This window comes from Myripristis murdjan, chromosome 24 (assembly GCF_902150065.1).
Source record: "Myripristis murdjan chromosome 24, fMyrMur1.1, whole genome shotgun sequence".
NCBI classification, from domain to species: domain Eukaryota; kingdom Metazoa; phylum Chordata; class Actinopteri; order Holocentriformes; family Holocentridae; genus Myripristis; species Myripristis murdjan.
The window spans coordinates 19764259-19788881 of record NC_044003.1 but is presented as its reverse complement, the minus strand read 5'-3'; the positions used below and the strand labels follow the sequence as shown (position 1 = coordinate 19788881).

At 40.9% G+C, this 24623-nt stretch overlaps 3 protein-coding genes across 3 annotated transcripts; all 3 read left to right on the top strand.

Annotated features, from left to right (window-relative positions):
* The first annotated feature begins 3885 nt into the window (after positions 1-3885).
* Positions 3886-5359, top strand: LOC115355868 (trace amine-associated receptor 1-like). The gene is made up of 3 exons (XM_030046793.1): positions 3886-4601; positions 4711-4726; positions 5243-5359. Exons 1-3 carry the CDS (start codon positions 3886-3888, stop codon positions 5357-5359), a joined length of 849 nt encoding a protein of 282 aa, XP_029902653.1.
* A 3046-nt stretch (positions 5360-8405) lies between these two features.
* Positions 8406-9407, top strand: LOC115355867 (trace amine-associated receptor 1-like). The gene is made up of 2 exons (XM_030046792.1): positions 8406-8730; positions 8803-9407. The coding sequence occupies exons 1-2, from the start codon at positions 8406-8408 to the stop codon at positions 9405-9407; spliced, it is 930 nt and encodes a 309-aa protein (XP_029902652.1).
* A 6829-nt stretch (positions 9408-16236) lies between these two features.
* On the top strand, positions 16237-21949 carry LOC115355866 (trace amine-associated receptor 1-like). The gene is made up of 4 exons (XM_030046791.1): positions 16237-16480; positions 16553-17128; positions 20911-21051; positions 21882-21949. Exons 1-4 carry the CDS (start codon positions 16237-16239, stop codon positions 21947-21949), a joined length of 1029 nt encoding a protein of 342 aa, XP_029902651.1.
* Positions 21950-24623: the final 2674 nt, after the last annotated feature.

Genomic DNA, 24623 nt, shown 5'->3' with positions numbered 1-24623 from the left:
TCTGGGTGGTAAGGACTTGACTTAATGTGCTTAACATTCAACTCTGTCATGACCTGTGAAAATACCTTAGACATGAAATTTGTACCTTGATCTGTTTGGACAGTTTTTGGTAAACCAAAGGTTGTGAAAAACTTAACGAGAGCTTTCAGAACAGGCTTGGCTTTTAGAGTGCGTAATGGGATGGCGTCAGGATAGCGGGTGGCGGCGCACATCACTGTCAGAATGTATTGGTTTCCAGATTTAGTTTTGGGCAGAGGGCCGACGCAATCAATCAACACACGCTCAAAGGGCTCCCCAAGCACCGGTATGGGATGCAGGGGGGCCGGCGGGACAGGTTGATTCGGCTTCCCAGCAATTTGACACACATGACATGAGCGGCAATATTTCGCCACATCTGATTTTAACCCTGGCCAAAAGAAATTACGCAGCACTCGGGAGTATGTTTTCTTAATGCCAAGTTGTCCTGCTAAGCTGCAGTCATGTGCAAGGCTGAGCACTTGCTGTCGGAACGCTCTCGGGACAACCACTTGGTTCACCATATTGACCTCACTGGAGTCGGGGCTCCACCTGCGCATTAACACACCTTTATCAAAAAAGAAAACAGGTGACAGGTTATCTTCAGTGGCTAGAGCAGAGGACAGACAGAGAGTTAAAGATGAGTCATTTTTCTGAGCATCAATCAACATTTTTCTGGTCACATTCAAATTCAGCTCAGAATCAGCAAGGGACAGATCAAACTCATTCACACATGTTGGCACATTCTCATTTTGTGCGGACGTAACTGAAGTGGCAGGTTCACTCTCATCTAAAGTAGACATAAATGACTCAGACAGATCCACCACATCACCAAGTTTACGAGCCTGTGCGCGCGTCACGGCGCACACGGGAAACACATTTGGCACCGTCAAGACAGAGGGGTCAGAAGCGGGCACATCAGAAATAGGCACATCAACAACTTCAGGTGGAGGAAACACTTTTCCCCCGGCCAAATCATTTCCCAGAATAAATGAAACGCCACTAATTGGGAATCGTGGGAGCACAGCAACTTTCACACATCCCGTCACTAGGGGGCAATGCAAGTGCACCATATGTAGTGGGGCCCGAAGTACACTCATTTTAATTCCCCACACCAGCAAATCAGATTCACAGGCAGTTTCAGCTGAAAGTGGCAGAACATCAGTCAACATAAACGAATGATAGGCAGCAGTATCTCTGAGGATCGTAACAGGCACCTTGTCTTTCTCCTCTCCGGTTAAAGACACAAAACCATCAGAAACAAAGGGCTTGAAACGAGGATCAACCTCCACATTTAACTTAGACTCAGATACAGGGTCAGACTCAAAATGTATGGCGGGTGGAAGCGCAGTCTGAATAAAACCCACACCAGCGGGAGCTTTAGCGCTTTTGAGCTTCTCTTTTCTTTTAAGAATAGGGCAAACAGCGATCACATGTCCTGGCTCATGGCAGTAAAAGCAGTTGCGGCTCTTACCAGCTGCTGGTGACGCGTTTTTGCGTGTCAATTTTGGCGACCTATTTTTACGCTCAGGTATATGGCTTGAGGTACTAGGTGCTGGTGGAGAAAACACATTTTTGTGAGTTAAAATAAACTCATCGGCCAGGACCGCGGCTTTGGTCACAGAGGACACTTTTTGTTCATTCAAATAAATCACAATGCGTTCCGGTAAACATTTTTTGAATTCTTCAAGAAGAATTAGTTCTCTCATCTCCGCCAGAGTTTCAACATTGCAGGACTGACACCATTTATCAAACAAAACGCTCTTGTCGCGCACAAACTCAACATAGGTCTGGTTGGCAGTTTTTTCACTATTCCTGAATTTTTGTCTATAAGCCTCAGGAACAAGTTCATAGGCTTGAAGCACAGTTTTCTTTAGAGTTTCATAATTTAAACTTTGTTCAATAGACAAAGTTGCACATACTTCTTGGGCTTTTCCCACAAGCTTACACTGCAACAGCAGTGACCAAAATTCCTTGGGCCATTTTAAGGCAGCAGCTATGCGCTCAAAGGCGCCAAAATAAGAGTCAACTTCAGACTCACGAAACAAAGGGACTAATGCTATGTGTTTGCTAATATCAAAACCAGCAGAGACAGCACTTTGAGTAGCAGACACATGGGTGGAGGACACAGGAGCTCCCCTCTCAAGCTCCAGAGCTCTGATACGGAGATGCATGGCTTTCACTTCAAGCTCTTTATTTCTATTCTCCATCTCCTTTATCTTAAGTTGCAAACGAAGATCCTCTGTGGAAGTTTTCCCTACAGCAGGATCAGAGGTCAGACCAGATTCCACACCAGTGGTGAACACGCCAGCAGCCTCCGCAACTTTCACGTCCACCATAGGTGCTTCTTCCTCTGCCTCACTCACAGCTGCTTCAGCCCCTTTCATAGCTGCAGCTGACAAGGGCAACACACCTCTCTCCACCAAGTGTTCAAACAAAGCCTGCTTGAGCTCTGCTTTCCGGTCACTGCGAGACACAGGAACATCATAGCTGTCAGCCACTGCAAACAAATCTGCTTTTTTACATTTTTCCAATTTTTCCCAAGAAGGATTGGCCACAAAATCCTCAACAGAAAACTCCATATTTTCCCCACACACCAAAGAAAACTGCCAACCAGTAGAAGAAAATACTCACCAAACTTACCACTAAACGAAGCGCGAAAAGAAGCGGACGAGCCCCCAATTCATGTTATGCCCCGTCTAGGGGTGCGGAGACATGACATGAAAAAGGCCCCATTTTCCCCAAGTCCCAAGTAGCCAGCAGGACAGCTTCTCAAAGTGAATAGTTTTTTTATTTACAAACTGAGAAAATAGTGCAAAAAAAACGCATGTAAATGTAACTTCGGGGGAACCAAGGCCAACATAACAAACAAAACACTTCTAACTGAAAAACAACAAACTCTAACCTGAACAAGGAAACCAAACAACAAACACTTACCTTCCTAACTTAACAAACACAGGAGAAAATGGGTTAACTAAAATGGCAGTTCACCCCTACTGCTCTAACACAACTTTCACAATCGTAGACACAAAGGAATGGCTGGTTGGGAGATGAGGAGGATGAGGAGAGCCTGCTGCTGCTGCATCCATCTTGGGCTTTATATAGCTCCTCTCGGGCTTCATTAGCCAATCCTGGGACCGGAGAACCCCAGCCAATCCAACGTCACGGTGGAGCCCATGTGCTAACAAAGATAGGGAGGAAAAAAAACAGAGCACACACTCCAACAGAAACTGCACACAACGACAACAGTCGTAACAGGTTCATTATGTGTGTTTTCCAGCCTGTTTCCTGAATTTCTTTGTTCCTGAGCTCTGAGTTCCTGCATGTAACCTGCCTTTAGTTCATATTAAATACATTCAACTCTGACAGCCTGCCTGCCTGGTCTCCTGCATTTGGTTGTTGCAAATGCATCATGAGAAATTATAATAAAGATGAACAGATAAAAATAATTCAGAAAGCTGTGGTACCCTTGTAATTGGCTTCGGCACATGTCTGAGTCAGTGATAAAAATCTCTCATTACTCATCATGAACTTGTTGTGATCTCATGCAAATCAAATATATAGTTACACACGTGATTTGCCAAAATAAGGTTGCATTAATTATGGTAATAAGCCAGGGAGTGATAAATATGTCTGTCAAGTCCAGAACTAGTTACTCAGTGGGGCAGAGATGAAAAGCTCACCTCATCATAGATGCATTAGCCATCTGCTGAGTTAACAGGTATGTTATGAAAAATTATACACCACTGAGATAAACTGAAAACCATTTTACTCCAGAAAACTGATATTGTTGCAACTGAAATATGACAGTAATGATAGTTCATTTAAATCTGAAAACCTTTCTCAGCAGAATAGCAGGAGCCAGAGAGCATGGGAATTAACTTCATTTTCAACAGGACTGATGTTAAGGACATACAGCTGTGTTACCAATCAGAAAATGTATCCTGTATAATGGTTATTATCCCTTCAGCAGTACGTGTTTTGTTATATGTTTTCCTTGGTTCATTATCTGTTCTGACACTGTGTGGAAACCTTCTCATAATCATCTCCATCATTTACTTCAAACAGCTCCACACTCCAACTAACTACCTGATTCTCTCTCTGGCCATATCTGACCTCCTTGTGGGGGCTTTAGTGTTGCCATTCATCATAGCACTCTCTGTAGACTCTTGTTCATATCTTGCAGATTTAATTTGTAAGATGGCACGCAGCCTTGATGTTTTCCTAGGTACATCCTCTATTCTGAACTTAAGTTTTATTTCTATTGACAGATATTATGCAGTGTGTCATCCTCTGAGGTATGAAAGTAAAATAAATGTTCGTGCTGCTGTGGTCATGATTCTGTTGAGCTGGGGAGTTTCTGCCCTGGTTGGAATTGGTGTCATAATTATGGGACTTAAAGAAGGAAAATGTGAAGGCCGTTGTTTTTCATTTAATATTGATATTTTAGGAATCACTGGATGTGTTCTCTCATTTTACTTCCCAGTTGTTATAATGCTCAGTATCTACCTAAAGATTTTTCTGGTGGCACAGAAACAGGCACGCAGCATCCAGAACTCAAACTGTCAGAGTATAAAGTCTGGGGCGTCTGGAGAAAAAGGCCACCAAAACTCTAAAGGCTGAATTATGCTTCCGCGTAGGAAGAGCGTACGGAGGTTGTGCGGAGCTTATGGGGGTTGTGCGACCGCCGCAGAGCCTTGCCGCGCGCCTCCAAAAAATTGTAACTACGCGGACCCTCTGCAGCCCCACAAGAGCTGTGATTGGTCCGCCGAAGTACACTATTTCCGGCATTTCGTTGCAACCGGCATCACATTCCTGTTGTTGTGCCGTCAGCGCCGTTTTTTTTTGTTTTTTTTTAAACTGTTGTGTCTCGACTTGTCGGTTGTGTTTGAAAACTTTGGAGAGTGCCCGCACCTATACGACTCGTCCACTCGCCACAGAAGAGCAGCGACCATACGTCACAGGGTCTACGTTGGTGGGAGGAGAATTGCTCTGTGTGTTTGCAGAGGTATGTTGGACACACACGCGCTGCGTAGGAAATGCGTGCTTCGCACAACCCCCGTACGCTCTTCCAACGCTGAAGCATAATTCAGCCTTAACTATTGTTATGGGAGCTTTTCTGATCTGTTGGGCCCCTAACTTCACTGCTACGGCCTTAAATCCACTTATTAATTATTCAATTCCAATAACTGTGATGGAAGTATTTACCATGCTTTGATGGACAAATTCAGTGCTCAATCCCTTTATTTATGCCTTCTTTTACAGCTGGTTCCGAGTGGCTTTCAGAATGATCATTTCTGGCAAAATTTTTCAAGGTAATTTTGCAAACTCAAAACTGCTCTGACTCATTATTTACTCTTATGCACTGATGCAACTTTTTTCAGGAATCTTGCAGGATCTATAATGTCCAGTAAAAACTGTTTAATCATTTTACTGGAACATAGCAATAAGATAAGCCGCTCTGTATTCAGAGTGGCTGCTTTTGTTATTTTTAATTTTAAAAAAAGATTTATTATAAATATAACAAAATCATTACTCTCATTATTTACAGATAGGCATTGAGGCAGAGCATTCATGTAATCTCAGATTAATATAAACTTATATCATTTTAACATGATATTAACACAATATCATATGATTGTTATAAATTTTACTGTAACATCACATAATAATAATATAACTCTCACTAATCTGAGAATGGCTGCGTATGCTCATTTTGAAATTTAAATAGATGCTTCAAATGTCAAACTCACAAACATCTGGTTACTCCCCCATTAAAAACTGATTTTATTCTGAAAAATCACATGAAAGTAGCTTTAAAACCAGAGGTGGAAATTAAAAATTACATTGAAACGTGTTACTGTAACTGATTAGCTTTTTTTGTGTACTTGTACTTTTGAGTATTTTTGAAAGTCAGTATTTTTACTTTTACTTAAGTACATTTTTGCATGAATATTGTACTTGACTACATTTTAAATAATATCCATTACACAGAAAAAATGATCAGTGATAGATTTTGGAAATTTTCAAAGTTCAGTCAGCAAAGATGACAGGAGGAATCTGGTTCTCTGCACTTTTTGTCTTTTTTAAATTTCCAATAAAAGGTGCATTAATATAAATTGCAGCTGGTTGATGGAGGCAGAGAGCATTTAGACTCAACTGATGAAAATGTTTAATAACAATGGAAAAAAGAATAAATAGCAGAACAAATATCAGTTAGTTGGCCTGAAGATGAACCAGATTATCTAAGCTAATTTTCACTTTTACTCAAGTAGATTTTTTCTTTGTAGTTTTTGTGTTAAAATGGCTGTTGTGTTTAACCGTCAAAAATATAATAAACCTAAAATAAAATGAACTGTGCTGAAGCCTCAAAATGTATTGTCTCTTCCATGAGAGGGGTCTATGTGCAACCTGCAGACTAGTGGAAATGCCCCAAGCCGCCTCACTTTTCCCCAACCTGAGCATGCACACAGGTGTTTTCAGTTATGTTGACTCGTAAACTTCCACTGAGGTGGGTGATTACAGTGAGTGGAATTTAATAAATCAACCACCAAATGTGTACTGTTATGAATGGAATAAGCAAATCTTGATTGTGTGCCTGAGATTATTTAACTAATATCAGTATTCAATCTATTAGCATAGATGTAGGTTAATAGTTTATAATGAAATCATTGTTCAGATGGTAACAGTTCGAATGAGAAGGAGAGAGGGTGCAAAAATGTAGAAGGGTACCCACAGAGCAGCCCATTCTTAGCATTCATACAGAGGAAGAATTAATGATCATTAAGTGTAGTAATGTGTCTAAGATTATCTAATAATTTCAGGTCATTTCTGGGTTTTGAAATCAGAATAAGTAATCCTTGGTCCACTGGGCAGTCAGAACTTAGTGATTCATTCATTCATCCATCCATCAATTTTTTTGCTGCTTGTCTTGGACCAGCTCACGGTGGTATCATGCTAAGGAGTGCTGTCCAGGTGTTCCTTTCTGCAGCCATATCCACCACCACCTGAGGGATTTCAAGGCATTCCCAGGCCAACCAGGTTATGAGGAGCTCCCCAGCATGTGCTGGGTCCTCCCTGTTGTCTGCTGCCAGTAAGACGTGCCTAGAACACCTTCACAGGAAGGCACCCAGGAAGCATCCTAACTAGATGCCTATTCCACCTCAAAGGGTTCCTCTCTATGTGAAGGAGCAGCAGCTATAGTCTGAGCCCCTTCTGTAAGTCCTAACTCCTCAACAGCAGGTCATTGCTGCCACATTGTCGCCACAACAACAATGGATGCTTTAAAGAGGGACAGATTCTTTGTCCCCAACCTCCCTTGAGGTCTAGGAAAAGCTCCTCTGGAGGTGTGAGTGGAAGACCTTCCAGACAGAGTCCTCCACCTGACACTCCCAGTTCATCCCCACTAAATGTTTGGGTTTACCAGGTCTGTTCACCAGCATCCCTGTCATCTGATCTGACTCACCACCAGGTGGTGATCAGTTGATAGCTTTGCCCCCTCTTCATTCACGCGTCCAGAACCTGAAAACCTGACACACCATTTCCTATGCCTCTGTGGTGTATAGCCTTCTCTCAAATTTCTTCTTTACGGGGTTAATGGAGTTATGTTTTGGGTTTTTTCGTATATTACCCTGCCCTGTTTCTCATATTGCCTGTAGGCCTGCAGTCCTATTTGGTTTAGTGTTGTCACCTGTGTTCACTTTGTTAACCAGTTTTAACCTGCCTTTAGTTCATATTAAATATGTTCAACTCTGACAGCCTGCCTGCCTGGTATCCTGCATTTGGTTCCCCCATTTCTGCTCCTTATAGCACCATTAAGTTTGTGTGATGCAAAGGCGTTATTCCTGAGTACCATTAACATGGAGTCACAGGTTTTTGTTTATCAGCCTCCCTTTAAAGAAGCCAGCTTTTAAGGAGGGTTTGTTGCAAAAGCATCATGAAAAAATATAATCAACATTAACAGATACAAATAATACAGAAAGCTGTGGAACCCTTGTAACTGGCTTAGGCACATGTCTGAGTCAGTGATAAAAGTTCCTCATCATGAACTTGTTGTGATCTCATGCAAATCAAATGCATACTTACCCACATGTGATTTGCCAAAGCAAGGTTGCATTAATTATGATAATAAGACAGGGACTGATAAATATGAGAGTCAAGTCCAGAGCTAGTTACTCAGTGGGGCAGAGATGAAAAGCTCACCTCATCATAGATGCATTAGCCATCTGGTGAGTTAACAGGTACGTTATGAAAAATTATACATCACTCAAATATAATAAAAAATAACTTTACTCCAGAAAACAGTTATTGTTGCAATTGAAAAATGACTGTACTGATGGTTCATTTAAATCTGAAAACCTTTCTCAGCAGGATAGCAGGAGCCAGAGAGCATGGGAACTGATTTCATTTTCAACAGGACTGATGTTAAGGACATACAGCTGTGTTACCAATCAGAAAATGTATCCTGTATAACGGTTATTATCCCTTCAACTATACTTGCTTTGTTGTATGTTTTCCTTGGTTCATTATCTGTTCTGACATTTTGTGGAAACCTTCTTATAATCATCTCCATCATTTACTTCAAACAGCTCCACACGCCAACTAACTACCTGATTCTCTCTCTGGCTATGTCTGACCTCCTTGTAGGGGCTTTAGTGTTGCCATTCATCATAGCACTCTCTGTAGACTCTTGTTCATATCTTGCAGATTTAATTTGTAAGATGGGACGCAGCCTTGATGTTTTCCTAAGTACATCTTCTATTCTGAACTTAAGTTTTATTTCTATTGACAGATATTATGCAGTGTGTCATCCTCTGAGGTATGGAAGTAAAATAAACACTCGTGCTGCTGTGATGATGATCCTGGTCTGCTGGGGAGTTTCTGCCCTGGTTAGAATTGGTGTCATAATTATGGGACTTAAAGAAGGGAAATGTGAAAGGCGTTGTTTCGCATTTAATATTGATATTTCAGGCATCACTGGATGTGTTCTCTCATTTTACCTCCCAGTAGTCATAATACTCAGTACCTACCTAAAGATTTTGCTGGTGGCACAGAAACAGGCACGCAGCATCCAGAACTCAAACTGTCAGAGCATAAAGTCTGGAGCGTCTGTCAGTAAGATGGAGAGAAAGGCCACCAAAACTCTGGCTATTGTTATGGGAGCTTTTCTGATCTGTTCGGTCCCTGCCTTTACTACTGTGACCTTAAACCCGCTAATTAATTATTCAATTCCAATAAGTGTGATAGAATTATTTACCATGCTTGGACGGTCAAATTCAGTGCTCAATCCCTTTATTTATGCCTTCTTTTACAGCTGGTTCCGAGTAGCTTTCAGAATGATCATTTCTGGCAAAATTTTTCAAGGTAATTTTGCAAACTCAAAACTGCTCTGACTCATTATATACTCTTAGGAATTTGGGCTTTTTTCGGGATTTGATCTTGCGGGATGTACAATGTCCGTTTGACTCCTTGCATTTAGAGTGGCTGGTTGTGCTATTTTTTACTGAAAAAATAATAATAATAATAATAAATTTAAAAAAAAAAAAAAAAAATATATATATATATATATAGAGAGAGAGAGAGAGAGAGAGAGAGAGAGAGAGAGAGAGAGAGAGAAATATATATATTTATATAGATATATAGATAGATAGATACAACAAAGTATATATCTATATATCTATAGATATATAGATATAGATAGATACATCAATAGATGATAGATAGATGTGTGTGTGTGTTTGTGTGTGTGTGTGTGTGTGTGTGTGTGTGTGTGTGTGTGTGTGTGTGTGTGTGGATATAGATAGATAGATACATCAATAGATAGATAGATAGATAGATAGATAGATAGATAGATTCTTTTATTTTATAATAAAAAAAAATGACTCATTATTTTCAGGTTGGCACTGAGGCAGAGCATCCATGTAATCTTAGATTAATATAATCTTAAATACTGCAACTGTAATTTACTGTAACAGCACTTAATAATAATATAACTCTCACTAATCTGAGAATGGCTGCTTATGCTTATTTTGAAATTTAAATAGAAGCTTTAAATGTTAAACTCACAAAAATCTGTTTACTCATCCATTACAATCATGTGTATAGATTTTATTCTGAAAAATCACATGAAAGGAGCTTTAAAACCAGAGGTGGAAGTAACTAATTACATTTACACATGTTACGGTAACTCAGTAGATTTTTTGTGTACTTGTACTTTTGAATATTTTTGAAAGTATTTTTACTTTTACTTAGGTACATTTTTGCTTGAATATTGTACTTCACTACATTTTAAATCTTACACATTATACCGAAAAAAATAATAAAAAAAAAAAAAAAGATCAATGAAAGATTGTGGAAACTTTCACAATAAAAACACAGTCAGCAAAGATGAGAGGAGGCATCTGGTTCTATACATTTTTTGTCTTTTTTAAATTTCCAATAAAAGGTGCATTAATAAAAATTGCAGTTGGTTGATGGAGGCAGGGACCATTTACACTCAACTAGTAAAAATGTGCAACAACTATGGAAAAAAGAATAAATAGCAGAATAAATATCAGTTAGTTGGCCTGATGATGAACTTATGTCTTATCTAAGCTAATTTTCACTTTTACTCATTTAGATTTTTACTGTGTAGCCTTTGTGCTTAAGTGGCTGTTGTATTTAATAGTCAAAAATAAAATAAACTTCATATGCAGATAAAATTTACTTTTGTCCTCCTGTGTCATTTCTCAACTCAGTGTTTCACTCCACATGACATCACACAAGAATTAGCCTGAGGCCTAGGGACATCTAACTTGACATTTGGGAAATGGAGAGAAACAACTAAGTTTTGAATTTACTGAAGATGATAGAAATTGTCTGTTCGCATTGTAGATTTGTAATTGGTAGTAATGCATAGCCTAATACTTCTATAGTGTAAAGCATGTTCTGTGCAGAAGTCTCAAAATGTATTGGCTCCTCCATGAGAGGGGTCGATCTGCAACCTGCAGACTAGTGGAAAAGCCCCAAGCCCCCTCACCTTCTCCAGCCAGAGCATCCACACAGGTGTTTTCAGTTATGTTGACTCGTAAACCTCCACTGAGGTGGGTGATTACAGTGACTGGAATTTACTAAATCAGTCAAAAAATGTATACTGTTATGAATGGATCAGCCTTCAAGAATGATTGATTGTGTGCCTGAGATTATTTAACTAATACCAGAGTTCAACGTATTATCATAGATGTGGGTCAGTAATTTATAATTGTTCAGATGGCAACAGTTCGAATGAGTAAGCAAGAGAGTGCACACCTCATGATGATAAGTGAGGGTTGGCACAAATGATTAACCAGTATATTGAGAGCTTTGCCTTCTGACTCAACCCACACAAACCCTGGTGGTCCACTACAATGACTGCATAATTGAAGGCACTACCCTGATACATTTGTCAGTCTCCTGTTCCATTTTACACTCACTCATACACTCACACAGACCCCAAGATCCTTAAACCTCCTCTATTTCAGGCAGGAACTCACAACCACCTCTTTCCTACAGAGAACCATGGCCTCAGATTTGGAGGTGCTGATCCTCATCCTGAACGCTTAAAAGGAACCCCGACTATGATGATTTGTAGGCCTTAATAAACCATGATTGTTCTCTTATGCTTGAATATGTTGTTAGAAACAGATAAAATATGGTCATTGCTTTAAAAATCCTCATTGTTTAGTGCATATTTTTACCTATGGAGGCAGCCATTATTTTACCTGTGCAATGCACCCTGGGGGCAGTGACGTAAAAAGGTTGCACTAGGGAGAAGCGCTATTCGCACCGTGTATACTTACCTTCCCAAATACTATTGATATTGAAACATAACGTGGTCCTCCTGTAGACATAAGTCATAATCAAATATATGTGCAAAATGAGGACACCATTTGGTGTAATTTCATACATTATAATCCTGATGTGCATTAACAAAATCATATACAATGACATAAATAGCCAGCAATCAAAATGAAGTTAATATATGATACACTTTGTACACGTTTAACACTGTGAAATTCTTTTTATTCTATGTACAAAATATGAAAAAGTAAATAATTTACAATCACAGGATTATGTGATCACGGGTTAATCAAATCAAATCAAATCAAATCCAATCAAGCTTTATTGTCATTAAGATGCACATACAGTAGTAGTGCACACAAAATGAGATATCATTTCTCACTTGGGATCCCCGACTGATGGGTAGACACAGGTAAGATTCCGTGCTGGCGTAGTATGTCCACATCAAAGCAGAGTGCCTCATTTCTTGCAGCATGCTTTACCCTGATGTTTAGTAAAGTCTCTCAGCTGTAGGTTAGGCAACCTGAGCGTCTGGGTTAAGCAAAACATTTAAAACATTCACTCTTGCTGATCCCTGGAGGGGCCGCTGCATCCATGCGCACCGCCATCACCATAGCAATGTTAATGTTTTGATGTAGGCTACCTGTTGGTGATCTGATTCCAATTTGGTAGGCCGGCACTCTCCCGGTCATGAAGCTGACGAGGGCAGCCCATAAGACATCTTGGTTGATGCAAACTGCATCAAAGTTCTTGTGTGCTGTGATGCACAGGATATCTACAACAATGATCAAAACTGTAAGCATCTTGTCAGCGCGTTTTACTGTCATATCCTCATAATGTAGGCTGTAAAGCATGTGACCGCGGTGGATGCTAATCTAAAATAATTTATATTGGAATACGGCTAATCATACATCGATAGTTGGATCTATATGCTTACTTTGAACAGCTGCTGGCAAAAATTGGAGCTCTCGACAACACACTCTCTCTCGGTTGTCATGGAGACGCAGCTGTTGCACAGACACCATCGATTTTGCCCCACTCTCGCCTCATCATGTCTTTGATGGTCATCATTTTGACGCTCGGGTTGAGTAGTATTTTCTGTGTTGTCACCCTTGCGAACATTGCATTCAGGTTCAAACTGAAAAGGCTGGACAGATGACATGTTTGTTGCTGTAAAGTCACAAAAACGGGCCCAGTGGAATAAGCGGACAACCATTTGACGTCACTACCCAGAATGCAGTGCGACGTCAACAACAATGGCGACCAACGAGTGAAATTATAATTTCAAATTTTATAAAAATGAAGACATCTGGAATGTTTTCTGTATCATATTAATATGACTTATACCAACATTAATCTTATGAAAGCCTACATGTCATCATAGCCGGGGTTCCTTTTAACATTTGGCTGCAAACTGCCTGAATACATGCTGAAGGCCACAGCTGGATGAGGCCAGCAGAACCACATTATTTGCAAAGAGTAGAGATGCAACCCTGAGGTAACTGTCTTTTGCAGTGCACTGCACAGGACAGATCTCATCTGCTCCTGGCACCTTGCCACTGCAGAGTTTCCTCACCATTTAAGTGATCTCAGCCAGAGAGATGCATGATGACCCGCCAATCCTCGGACCATGCCTACTGCAACAAGGGTGTGTAAGCGGACTTCCTCAGGGGCTTGCCTCCACTGTCTGACCACATTCTCAGAAGGCCTCCTTCTTCAGTCTGATAGCCTCTATCACCAATGATGTCCCCCACCATTGGGGACGCCATCACTGCCTGTTGCCAGCACAACAGGCAGTGATGGCCTTCTGACAGCAGGTCATTGCTACCACTACAATAATGGAAGCTTTGAAGGGGGACAGATTCTATGTCCCCAGCCTCCCTAGAGATCTAGGAATAGTTCCTCAGGAGGTGTGAGTGGATGACCGTCCAGAAAGAGTCCCAGTTCACCCTCACTACACGGTTGGGTTTACCAGGTCTGTTCACCAGCATCCTTGCCATCTGATCTGACTCACCACCAGGTGGTGATCAGTTGATAGCTTCGCCCCTCTTCACCCAAGTGTCCAGAACATACGACCACAGGTCTGATGAAATGACTAATGGACTTTCATGGACCGTTAGCCTAAGCAGCTTTGGTGCCAAGGGCACTTATGAGCTGCTTTATGCTCATACATGGTGTTATTTATGGACAATCCATCACTAACACTGTCCAAGTTCAACAACAAAGCACCACTTGGATTCAGATAAGATAGACTGTCCCTCTTAATCAGCCCCTCCAAATTTCTCCACCATTGCCTAAGTCTCCCAATAGAACTTAATCTACAGATGTCTCCAGATTGTACCTTCTTGAGAGCACTTCCCAGTGCATCTTGAATTGGTGGATACTCAGAAGTTCTGTTTGGCATGTATGTACATAGCAGTGGCGAGTGGTGACATTTTTGTATAGTCATGCTGTTGTCCCAATTTAATGCGAGCGCCCACGAGGGCATGAGTTCAAAAATTTTGGGGCATTTATTTATTAATAAAAATGCATAATATGGTTTTTAACTATACTATATCAACTCGACAACTCGATTTTGATAGACACGCATGCGCACAGCCTACATGGTCAATGAAATGACACGCAATCATGCCCAATTGCCCATCAGGCAGGCTATGCACCAAAGTGATAAACATCAGACAACACCTCTTTTTCATAACACCTGCAATAGCCTAAATTGATGAAACATGCCAGGTTACTCAATTGAGGTTGTATTTTCACCCATTTTGATTGGCACGATGCAGATGAAAGAACAAACTAATGTTAACGTTCCCGTACTAGCTAGCCAGCTAACGATGTTAACGGTAGCTATCCGTCAAGTGAATGGCTTGCAGTTGCCGCTGAACATTTCAAGCGAGCTTGCTACGTAGCTATTCGTGTTGCACATGCGTCTTCTGAAAAGCTGATTCACAGACAGCTTATTTTTCATTCAAAACTCCCACGTACAGGAAACACCAGCTACTAAACTACTGTAAATACTCGGTATCACAGAGCGCATGCGTGCGTCAAGCTGTCAACTTTCCAGCATTTCGCTAGCAAATTGAGATAGATACGTGTATATAGACAGCGGTTTGAAACCAAAATGATAGAAATAAGGTATATTATAAAAGGACACTAGGAGACCAACATTTTAAAGATTTTAATTGAAGGGCTTGGGCATGCACTGCATTTATAGCTTAGTATGACCGCTCGCCCCTGGTACATAGGTTCAGCACCTACAATATAAAGTCACAGTGAAGGGACCCTCACATTCAACGGGACATACTCACAAAGCAACACACAGTTGCGGGTTAACAAATCCCACGCCTGCTGACCAAATGTCACCCCAGGAAACTCCAGGGACGGAGGGAGTCCAGCCCCCTTCCATGAGTTTGGTTTCAGAGACAAGTCTGTACATAGAAGTGAGCCTGATTGTCTAGCAGGTATCGCTCAAACTCCTGCTCACCTATTCACTCCCCTCCCAGGCCTGCCTCCAGGAGGGGGCCCCAATCTCCCTGTTGCAGGCGAGATGGCACTTAGTGTGCCCCTCGGCTGAGGTCGGTGTTAAATATGTATAAATATAAACATATTGATTCTCTTTGGCATTTGCCAGAACCTCATATTATCTATTGGGTTCATTATGTGTTTGCCAGCCTGTTTCCTGAATTTCTGGGTTCCTGAGCTCTGGGTTCCTGCATGTAACCTGCCTTTAGTATATTAAATACATTCAACTCTGACAGCCTGCATGCCTGGTCTCCAGCATCTGGTTCCCCCTTCTCTGCTCCTCATTGCACCATTAAGTTTGTGTGTTGCTATTATTAATATGGACCCACTGGTTTTTGTTTATCAGCCTACCTTTAAGGAAGCTTAACAGATAAAAATAATAAAGAAAGCTGTGGAACCCTTGTAATTGGCTTCGGCACATGTCTGAGTCAGTGATAAAAATCTCTCATTACTCATCATGAACTTGTTGTGATCTCATGCAAATCAAATACATAGTTACACACGTGATCTGCCAAAACAAGGTTGCATTAATTATGGTAATCAGCCAGGGAGTGATAAATATGACTCTCAAGTCCAGAGCTAGTTACTCAGTGGGGCAGAGATGAAAAGCTCACCTCATCATAGATGCATTAGCTATCTGCTGAGTTAACAGGTATGTTATAAAAAATTATACATCACTGAGATAAACTGAAAATCATTTTACTCCAGAAAACTGATATTGTTGCAATTGAAATGTGACTATACTGATAGTTTATTTTAATCTGAAAACCTTTCTCAGCAGGATAGCAGGAGCCAGAGAGCATGGAAACTGACTTCATTTTCAACAGGACTGATGTTAAGGACATACATCTGTGTTATCAATCAGAAAATGTATCTTGTATAATGGCAGTTATCCCCTCAACAATACGTGCTTTGTTGTATGTTTTCCTTGGCTCATTATCTGTTCTGACACTGTGTGGAAACCTACTTGTCATCATCTCTATCATTTACTTCAAACAGCTCCACACTCCAACTAACTACCTGATTCTCTCTCTGGCCATGTCTGACCTCCTTGTAGGGGCTTTAGTTTTGCCGTTCTTTATAGCACTGTCTGTAAACTCTTGTTCATATCTTGCAGATTTAATTTGTAAAATGGGACGCAGCCTTGATGTTTTCCTCGGCACATCTTCTATTCTGAATTTATGTTTTATTTCTATTGACAGATATTATGCAGTGTGTCATCCTCTGAGGTATGAAAGTAAAATAAATGTTCGGGCTGCTGTGATGATGATCCTGGTCTGCTGGGGAGTATCTGCCTTTGTTGGAATTGGTGTCATAATTATGGGACTTAAAGAAGGAAAATGTGAAGGGCGCTGTTTTTCATTTAATATTGATATTTCAGGCATCACTGGATGTCTTCTCTCATTTTACTTCCCAGCAGTTATAATGCTCAGTATCTACCTAAAGATTTTCCTAGTAGCACAGAAACAGGCACGCAGCATCCAGAACTCAAACTGTCAGAGAGTAAAATCTGGAGCATGTGTGGGTAAGATGGAGAGGAAGGCCACCAAAACTCTGACTATTGTTATGGGAGCTTTTCTGATCTGTTGGGCCCCTAACTTCACTGCTGTATCCTTAAACCCATTAATTAATTATTCAATTCCAATTACTGTAATTGAAGTATTTACCATGCTTGGATGGTCAAATTCAGTGCTTAATCCCTTTATTTATACCTTCTTTTACAGCTGGTTCCGAGTGGCTTTCAGAATGATCATTTCTGGCAAAATTTTTCAAGGTAATTTTTCAAACTTAAAACTGCTCTGACTCATTATTTACTCTTAGGCACTGATGCAACTTTTTTTTTTTTTTTTTCAGGAATTGATCTTGCAGGATGTGCAATGTCTGATTGACTCCCTGCATTTAGAATGGCTGGTTTTGCTATTTTTTTTTTAACGGGAAAAAAAAAATATAAATACACACACACACACACACACACACACACATTTTTAACATAAAAAATAATTACTCATTATTTACACTGAGACAGAGCATTCATGTAATCTTAGATTAATATAATCATATATCATTTTAACAACATGATATCAACACAATATCATATGATTGTTATAAATTTTACTGTAACATCACATAATAATAAGATAACTCTCACTAATCTGAGAATGGCTCCTTATGCTCATTTTGAAATTTAAATAGATGCTTTAAATTTCAATGTCTGGTTACTCACCCATTAAAAACATGTGGGTAGATTTTATTCTGACAAATCGCATGAAAGGAGCTTTAAAACCAGAGGTGAAAATAACATTACATTTAAACACGATACTGTAACTGAGTAGCTTTTTCTGTACTTGTACTTTTGAGTATTTTCAAAGGTCAGTTTTTTTTTTTTTTTTTTAACTTGTACATTTTTGCGTGAATATTGTACTTCACTACATTTAAATCATATCCATTACACAGAAAAAATGATCAATGACAGATTGTTGAAACATTCACAATAAAAGCTCATTTAGCAATGATGAAAGAAGGAATCTGGTTCTATGCACTTTGTGTTTTAAATTTCCAATAAAAGATGCATTATTGATGGTTAATGGAGGGAGGGACCATTTAGACTCAACTGGTGAAAATGTGTAATAATTATGGAAAAAAAAAAAAGCATAAATATTAGAATAAATATCAGTTAGTTGGCCTGATGATGAACCGTCTTGTCTAAGCTAATTTTCACTTTTACTCATGTAGATTTTTGCTGTGTAGATTTTGTGTTAAAGTGGTGATTGTGTTTATCAGTCAAAAATAAAATAAACTTGAAGCGGTTTACTGGTATGGGTGTTTATGTTTGTGGGGTGCCAGTCAGTGTCTCAGTCTGACAAAAAAGTATTTAAACAAATAAATCAATCAGAAACCCTACAAAGGATTGATACCATAACATCAACCCCTACCAAACCTTCAAGAAGAACACACACAATGTTCTGCAATTTTACCATTAGTGTATTCAACAGTGCTCATTGAAGATGGCCAAGACTTGTTGTTTTTCCAGCTTATCCAGGTCTTGCTCAGTAGGATAACAGGGCTTTAAACGTGAATGAAACATGCACCACCTTCATGTTTTGCCCACTGTCCTCCAGCATGATATCAAAGTTGACAGGTCTCACCTGGGAAACAACACAGTATGGACCAAGTCACTTGGGAGCCAACTTTGCAGCAAAAGATTTCTCTGCTTTGGAAAGTGGATGGCACCGGAGGCATACTCTGTCTCCCTCCTGGAATTGCTGATCTCGGTGAGTGTTATCGTAATTCTGTTTTTGTCTGATTCTGGCTTTTGTGAGATTGTTCTGTGCAAATGTTGTCAGGTCCTGAAGTTGGGGTATTTGTTTGTGACTGGGGGAGTCAGGTGTAACATCCCTTGTTTGAAGCAGAGCATCTGCTGGTCCTCAGAGGGCCTGTCCGAGGTTCAGCTCCGCAGGGGTGACTCCAGTGGCTTCATGCACAGCTCAATTGAGAGCAAAACGGAATTCTGGTAGATGTTTGTCACAGTGCTTATGATTCTCTCCTATGTAGGACGCAATCATTTGTTTCATTGTCCGATTGACTCTCTCCGTCATGTTCGTTTGTGGGTGGTATGCTGATTAATTTTTGTTTCACAATACATTTGTCACAGTTGGATTTGAATAGAGGAGGTTTTGTAGGTTTTATATCTGCCAAGGTGTCCAGCCAGGGGATCCTCATGGATCATCTGCAGCAGCAGTGGTCAGAGACTCTCAGGAATGAGGACTTGGTAGGTGGTCTTGTGGGACAGTTGTAAAACCCTGTACACTTTGTCCTCCAGGATGGTGTATTTAGCTGAGTCTGACAATGTGACCTCTCCTTCTCCATTACAGCCTTATACAACTGCTGGCAGTCTGCATTCTCCTGTTGAGCTTTCCATATTTGATCATCTGAGGTGGGCACGTCCTTTCCCACCTCCGCTTGTACTGACAGCAGGGTAGCGAAGGCAGGTGGTAAACCATGGCTGGTACAATGTTGTACTTTCCTTTCCTGTAGCCCACAGTGAAAGTAATTTCTTGTAGGCGAAGGGCCCAACGGGTGAGACGCGCACTGGGTCTGTGACTTCATGTTTTCCCCACTGTGAATTAAAAGGTAACTAAAGAAAAACGAGTGGCCATCATTACTTTAAGAAATGAAGGTCAGTCAGTCCGGAAAATTGCAAAAACTTTAAATGTGTCCCCAAGTGGAGTCGCAAAAACCATCAAGCGCTACAACGAAACTGGCACACATGAGGACCGACCCAGGAAAGGAAGACCAAGAGTCACCTCTGCTTCTGAGGACAAGTTCATCCGAGTCACCAGCCTCAGAAATCGCAAGTTAACAGCAGCTCAGATCAGAGACCAGATAAATGCCACACAGAGTTCTAGCAGCAGACCCATCTCTAGAACAACTGTTAAGAGGAGACTGCACCAATCAGGCCTTCATGGTCAAATAGCTGCTAGGAAACCACTGCTAAGGAGAGGCAACAAGCAGAAGAGGTTTGTTTGGGCCAAGAAACACAAGGAATGGACATTAGACCAGTGGAAATCTGTGCTTTGGTCTGATGAGTCCAAATTTGAGATCTTTGGTTCCAACCGCCGTGTCTTTGTGAGACGCAGAAAAGGTGAACGGATGGATTCCACATGCCTGGTTCCCACTGTGAAGCATGAAGGAGGAGGTGTGATGGTGTGGGGGTGTTTTGCTGGTGACACTGTTGTGGATTTATTCAAAATTGAAGGCACACTGAACCAGCATGGCTACCACAGCATCCTGCAGCGACATGCCATCCCATCCGGTTTGCGTTTAGTTGGACCATCATTTATTTTTCAACAGGACAATGAGCCCAAACACACCTCCAGGCTGTGTAAGGGCTATTTGACCAAGAAGGAGAGTGATGGAGTGCTGCGGCAGATGACCTGGCCTCCACAGTCACCGGACCTGAACCCAATCCAGATGGTTTAGGGTGAGCTGGACCGCAGAGTGAAGGCAAAGGGGCCAACAAGTGCTAAACACCTCTGGGAACTCCTTCAAGACTGTTGGAAAACCATTTCAGGTGACTACCTCTTGAAGCTCATCGAGAGAATGCCAAGAGTGTGCAAAGCAGTAATCAGAGCAAAGGGTGGCTATTTTGAAAAAAATAGAATATAAAACATATTTTCAGTTATTTCACCTTTTTTTGTTAAGTACATAACTCCACATGTGTTCATTCATAGTTTTGATTCCTTCAGTGAGAATCTACAATGTAAATAGTCATGAAAAAAAAAAAAGAAAACACATTGAATGAGAAGGTGTGTCCAAACTTTTGGCCTGTACTGTATATATATATATATATGTATGTGTGTGTGTGTGTGTGTACACATATATGTGTACATATATATATACATATATGTGTGTACATATATTTTCCCTCAGGGTGAGGGAATGTCGATTTTTAGGTGATCTCCAAAATTCCCCTTGCAGGTTGAATGATATGAAAATCTGTTAGAGGAATACTTCCATCCTAGGGCCATTAATTCCATCTGTGTCTGTCCATTCCAGCGAGCGTTCGTTCCATCCCGAGCTTTAGCTCCAGCTCAGCACGCCGCTATCCTCTCCTGTCTCCTGCTACAACCAGCTGGCCCTCCGCCGTCAACACCGCGAACTTCGAAACTCCGACAAGATCTCCACCAGGCCAAGCAAGTAACACAATCCTCTATTTGCTTAGACTCTGGTGCGGTATTTTAACATTTATTGGCTTACACCCCGCGTTTCCAAATTGGCTCACTCTCTAGGTACACATTGGTTCGTTTTGCACTGATGCAATATCTATTTTGTGCCACATTTCAGTCTCTGTTTGCTTTTATCCATTTCATGTTTCCTTACCATTTTTGCCCATTCATTACATGTTTCATTTTCATTTCTGTTTGTTTGTGTTGTTTCATTTCAGTCTCTGTTTGCTTTTATCCATTTCATGTTTCCTTACCATTTTTGCCCATTCATTACATGTTTCATTTTCATTTCTGTTTGTTTGTGTTGTTTGCCGTAACCCTATATATCACCTACCGTAGTTAGTTGTATATAATCAGTAGTTGTAGAAATAAAGTGTGTTTAAATTCACGTCCGTTGTTGAGTGGTTTTGTGAGTGGAATTCTTGATCCCTAATCGGTAAAGATCCGACTGCCCGTTTTGTTTGTTTATGATTATTTCCATGCCTAGGCTATCATTTCTAAGGGTGTAATATTCCCGATATAAACTACTTTTTCTGCTTGATCACCAGAAACGTAGTTTCATCAGTCATTGTTACATCTTTCCTCCGGCTCAGTTCCCGTAATAAACTAAACATCACTCTCAAAGTGTTGAATAGTTTATTCTTATAATTTCCCCATTATTTATGATAGTCTATCCAAGCTAGAAATCCTACAATAGTAAATAAATAAATAAATAAATATCTGTCTGTTCTGGCAGTTATTCCAATTAGCGCATATCAAATCAGATAATGTGTGATATGCATGTGTATGGAGAGGTTGCAGTTGACATCACGACTCTGTGGGAATGCCCCCTGAAAGACTTCCGTAGGGCAGAAAGTCACGTGATCTAGCATGGACTTCTAGCCTGCAGCCCGCCAGAAGCAGTCAAGCAGTTCACAGCCCACCAAAAACGATTGCAAAGCAATCTAGACTTTGCCACAATGCCGGACAGTTGTTGTGTGATCGGGTGTTCTAACCGATGAGGAGATAAGGCTGGGGTATTTTTTACAGGATCCCATCAGATCCAGAGAGGAGGAAGAAGTGGTTGTCTGCTATCAAACGTGCACCTGTCCCCGGTGAAGGGAAGGAATGGGAACCATCTCAGTACACACGTCTTTGCAGTGAACATTTCATCAAAGGTAAATTAACGTTAAGCTCATCAACACTCAGAGTAAGTATTTTGCTAGCTAAATCTTCTGATACATGAAAGCAAAGTTACTCTGTCTAGCACTGCTAATGGCAGTGCTAGCTGTCCAGCTAAGTTAGCCGGCACTTTGTCAACAACACTAAATTAATGTTAGTTGCTCCATGAAAAATAAAGATACATTAACCATGTTTTGTGGACCGAATTAGTTAATGTTAAAATGACTTTTTTTCTGTTTGATAAGTTGTTAGCAGTTGTGTTGGGACAGTTTTCAAATGAATTTGACGTTAGCCAACGTTAGCAATCAAGTTGTCAACTCATGTTATGTATCATCATTTACTCCAAGGTGCCAAGTCGGATGTCCCTTTATCTCCTGACTGGGTTCCATCTGTCTGCTCACACACACCAATCACCAAGAAGAGGAAGAGGGAGAAAGACATGCAAAGGTAACGTTAATGTTTAAATATGAACGTACTTTCAAAAATGGGCAATGGGTTGACTTAAGTAGCTAACTGTCAACAAGAGAATAGATTGTGTGCATGCTAAGGAAGCACTAATAATATTCCCTTTCCAGTCAGTGAAGTCAGTGAGGCCGGGGGTGAGTATGGATATGAAGAGGACCAAAAGGAACTGGGTTCAAAACCAGGCACCATCAACCTAGCATATGGGAAGCGCAGCTTGGGTAACTTAAGATGTGTGGAAGGTAAAGGGAACTGACGGCAGGTGTGGCACTCCACCTCAGTAATCCATCTCCCTCGGCTGGCGCCTTGTAAAGGGAATATACTCCCTCGTGTATGGTGTTACTGAAAAAAAACATCCAGGCTACCTTCTTCCTCTTGGCATCCATACTGTTTAATATGATATATTTTTATTTATATCGCAAAAACTTGCATCCTTAAAGGAGCAGACAAGGAAAAGAAAGAACAAGAAGGTGGAGGAAGAAAAGAAGAAGGATGCAGTGGATGTTCTCCTACAGTTGTCATCCATGCCTGCTGAGCCTGCTGATCCACCCACTGAGCCTGCACCACCTGAGCCTGCACCACCGCCTGAGCCTGCACCACCTTTAGAACATCAGACAAATTCCTTACAGAGAGATGTGGACTCTTGGAGAACCTCAACCCAGGGGATGCAATACTAGCAAACAGGGGATTTGATGTGACAGACTCAGTTGGTCTCTACAGCGCCCAGCTTAAGAACCCAGTATTTACTAAAGGTAAAAAGCAACTGAGTCCATTAGAGTTTGAGTCAACACGAGGTCTTGCATCAGTCCGCAATGAGGTGGAAAGAATTATTGGAGAAGCTCGTAACCGATATACGATTCTCCAAAGTACAATTGGAATTCAGATGTGTGAAGCTGCATATCCCTAAAGTCCTACACTTTTAGATAAGATTGTCAACATGTGCTGTGCACTGACAAATGTGTCCATCCATTGTTCCATCAGGCTAGACTGGTCACTGAACACACCTCATTATTCAGCCCTGGCATGGGCTCGTTAACGCTTCAAGAGGCCCTGGTTACTGGACCTGCCCTCCCAAGTGCCCAGTGTACCCATGCATTAACTCACCCCTGATCCCTGGCACCCCCATTTACCTTTGCTGAGAACCCAGTGGATAATGTTGTAGCTCTGCTAGGAAACAGCACTGATAGCAATGAGTAGAACCCAGACTTAACTCTTATGAAATAACGACAATAACATTTCTTTGATACAAACCTTTATTAAAATATGTACCTCTGACTGTCAAATAAAATAACTCAAAATGAACAGTGCTGTTTGTATTTATTCCTCCTCTGCTAAGCTATTTCCCATTTACAGGAATGTTCTCTTTATTCTGTTGTTTTTTGTTATTCCACCTTTGCTTAGCCATTTCACGTTTACAGTAACTGCATTTCCAGATTGACACTTTAATATGAATGGCGTCAATCTTGAAACAACTTCTATGAATGTATTGCCTTTTACAGATTCCAGATTTACACTCAAGTCTGTCTTCGTTATCCAGGACAGGCCCCCACAGTAACAGCCCTTACTTTCAGTTGGTTTGGTTGGCAGTGATGTTGCTAGAATAGGTGCTGTAAACACTTTTGCTACTAGCTCAGGAACTACACATTTCTGCACAAAAATGTGAACCTTTTCACACATGGTTTCAAAAAAGTCAGTATCAGGTAGAATTCTCTCAATGTGGATCTCTCCTTCACTGTGTGGCCCTGGTCCCCAGACAGCAAAGGCGCAGTAGCTTGCTTGTGTCAGATGAATTTGGGTCTGTATCTGATAGAAGTACTGATGGTCTCGCTTTAATGAAAGTATACCGTTAACCTCTTGGAGACAAAACGTGTTATCCTGTTGGCTTTTCTTCATCAGAGTGCTGTTCTGAAGGCTGCTGGG

Bases quoted from the DNA above. Each gene is read 5' to 3' on its own strand.
- LOC115355866 (XM_030046791.1), top strand. From the start codon at position 16,237: ATGGCAGTTATCCCCTCAACAATACGTGCTTTGTTGTATGTTTTCCTT. The intron at 16,481-16,552 runs GTAAAATGGGAC...TTATTTCTATTG, and splicing joins ATATCTTGCAGATTTAATTT to ACAGATATTATGCAGTGTGT. The intron at 21,052-21,881 runs GTAACACAATCC...GAGAGGTTGCAG, and splicing joins ATCTCCACCAGGCCAAGCAA to TTGACATCACGACTCTGTGG.
- LOC115355868 (XM_030046793.1), top strand. From the start codon at position 3,886: ATGGGAATTAACTTCATTTTCAACAGGACTGATGTTAAGGACATACAG.
- LOC115355867 (XM_030046792.1), top strand. From the start codon at position 8,406: ATGGGAACTGATTTCATTTTCAACAGGACTGATGTTAAGGACATACAG. The intron at 8,731-8,802 runs GTAAGATGGGAC...TTATTTCTATTG, and splicing joins ATATCTTGCAGATTTAATTT to ACAGATATTATGCAGTGTGT.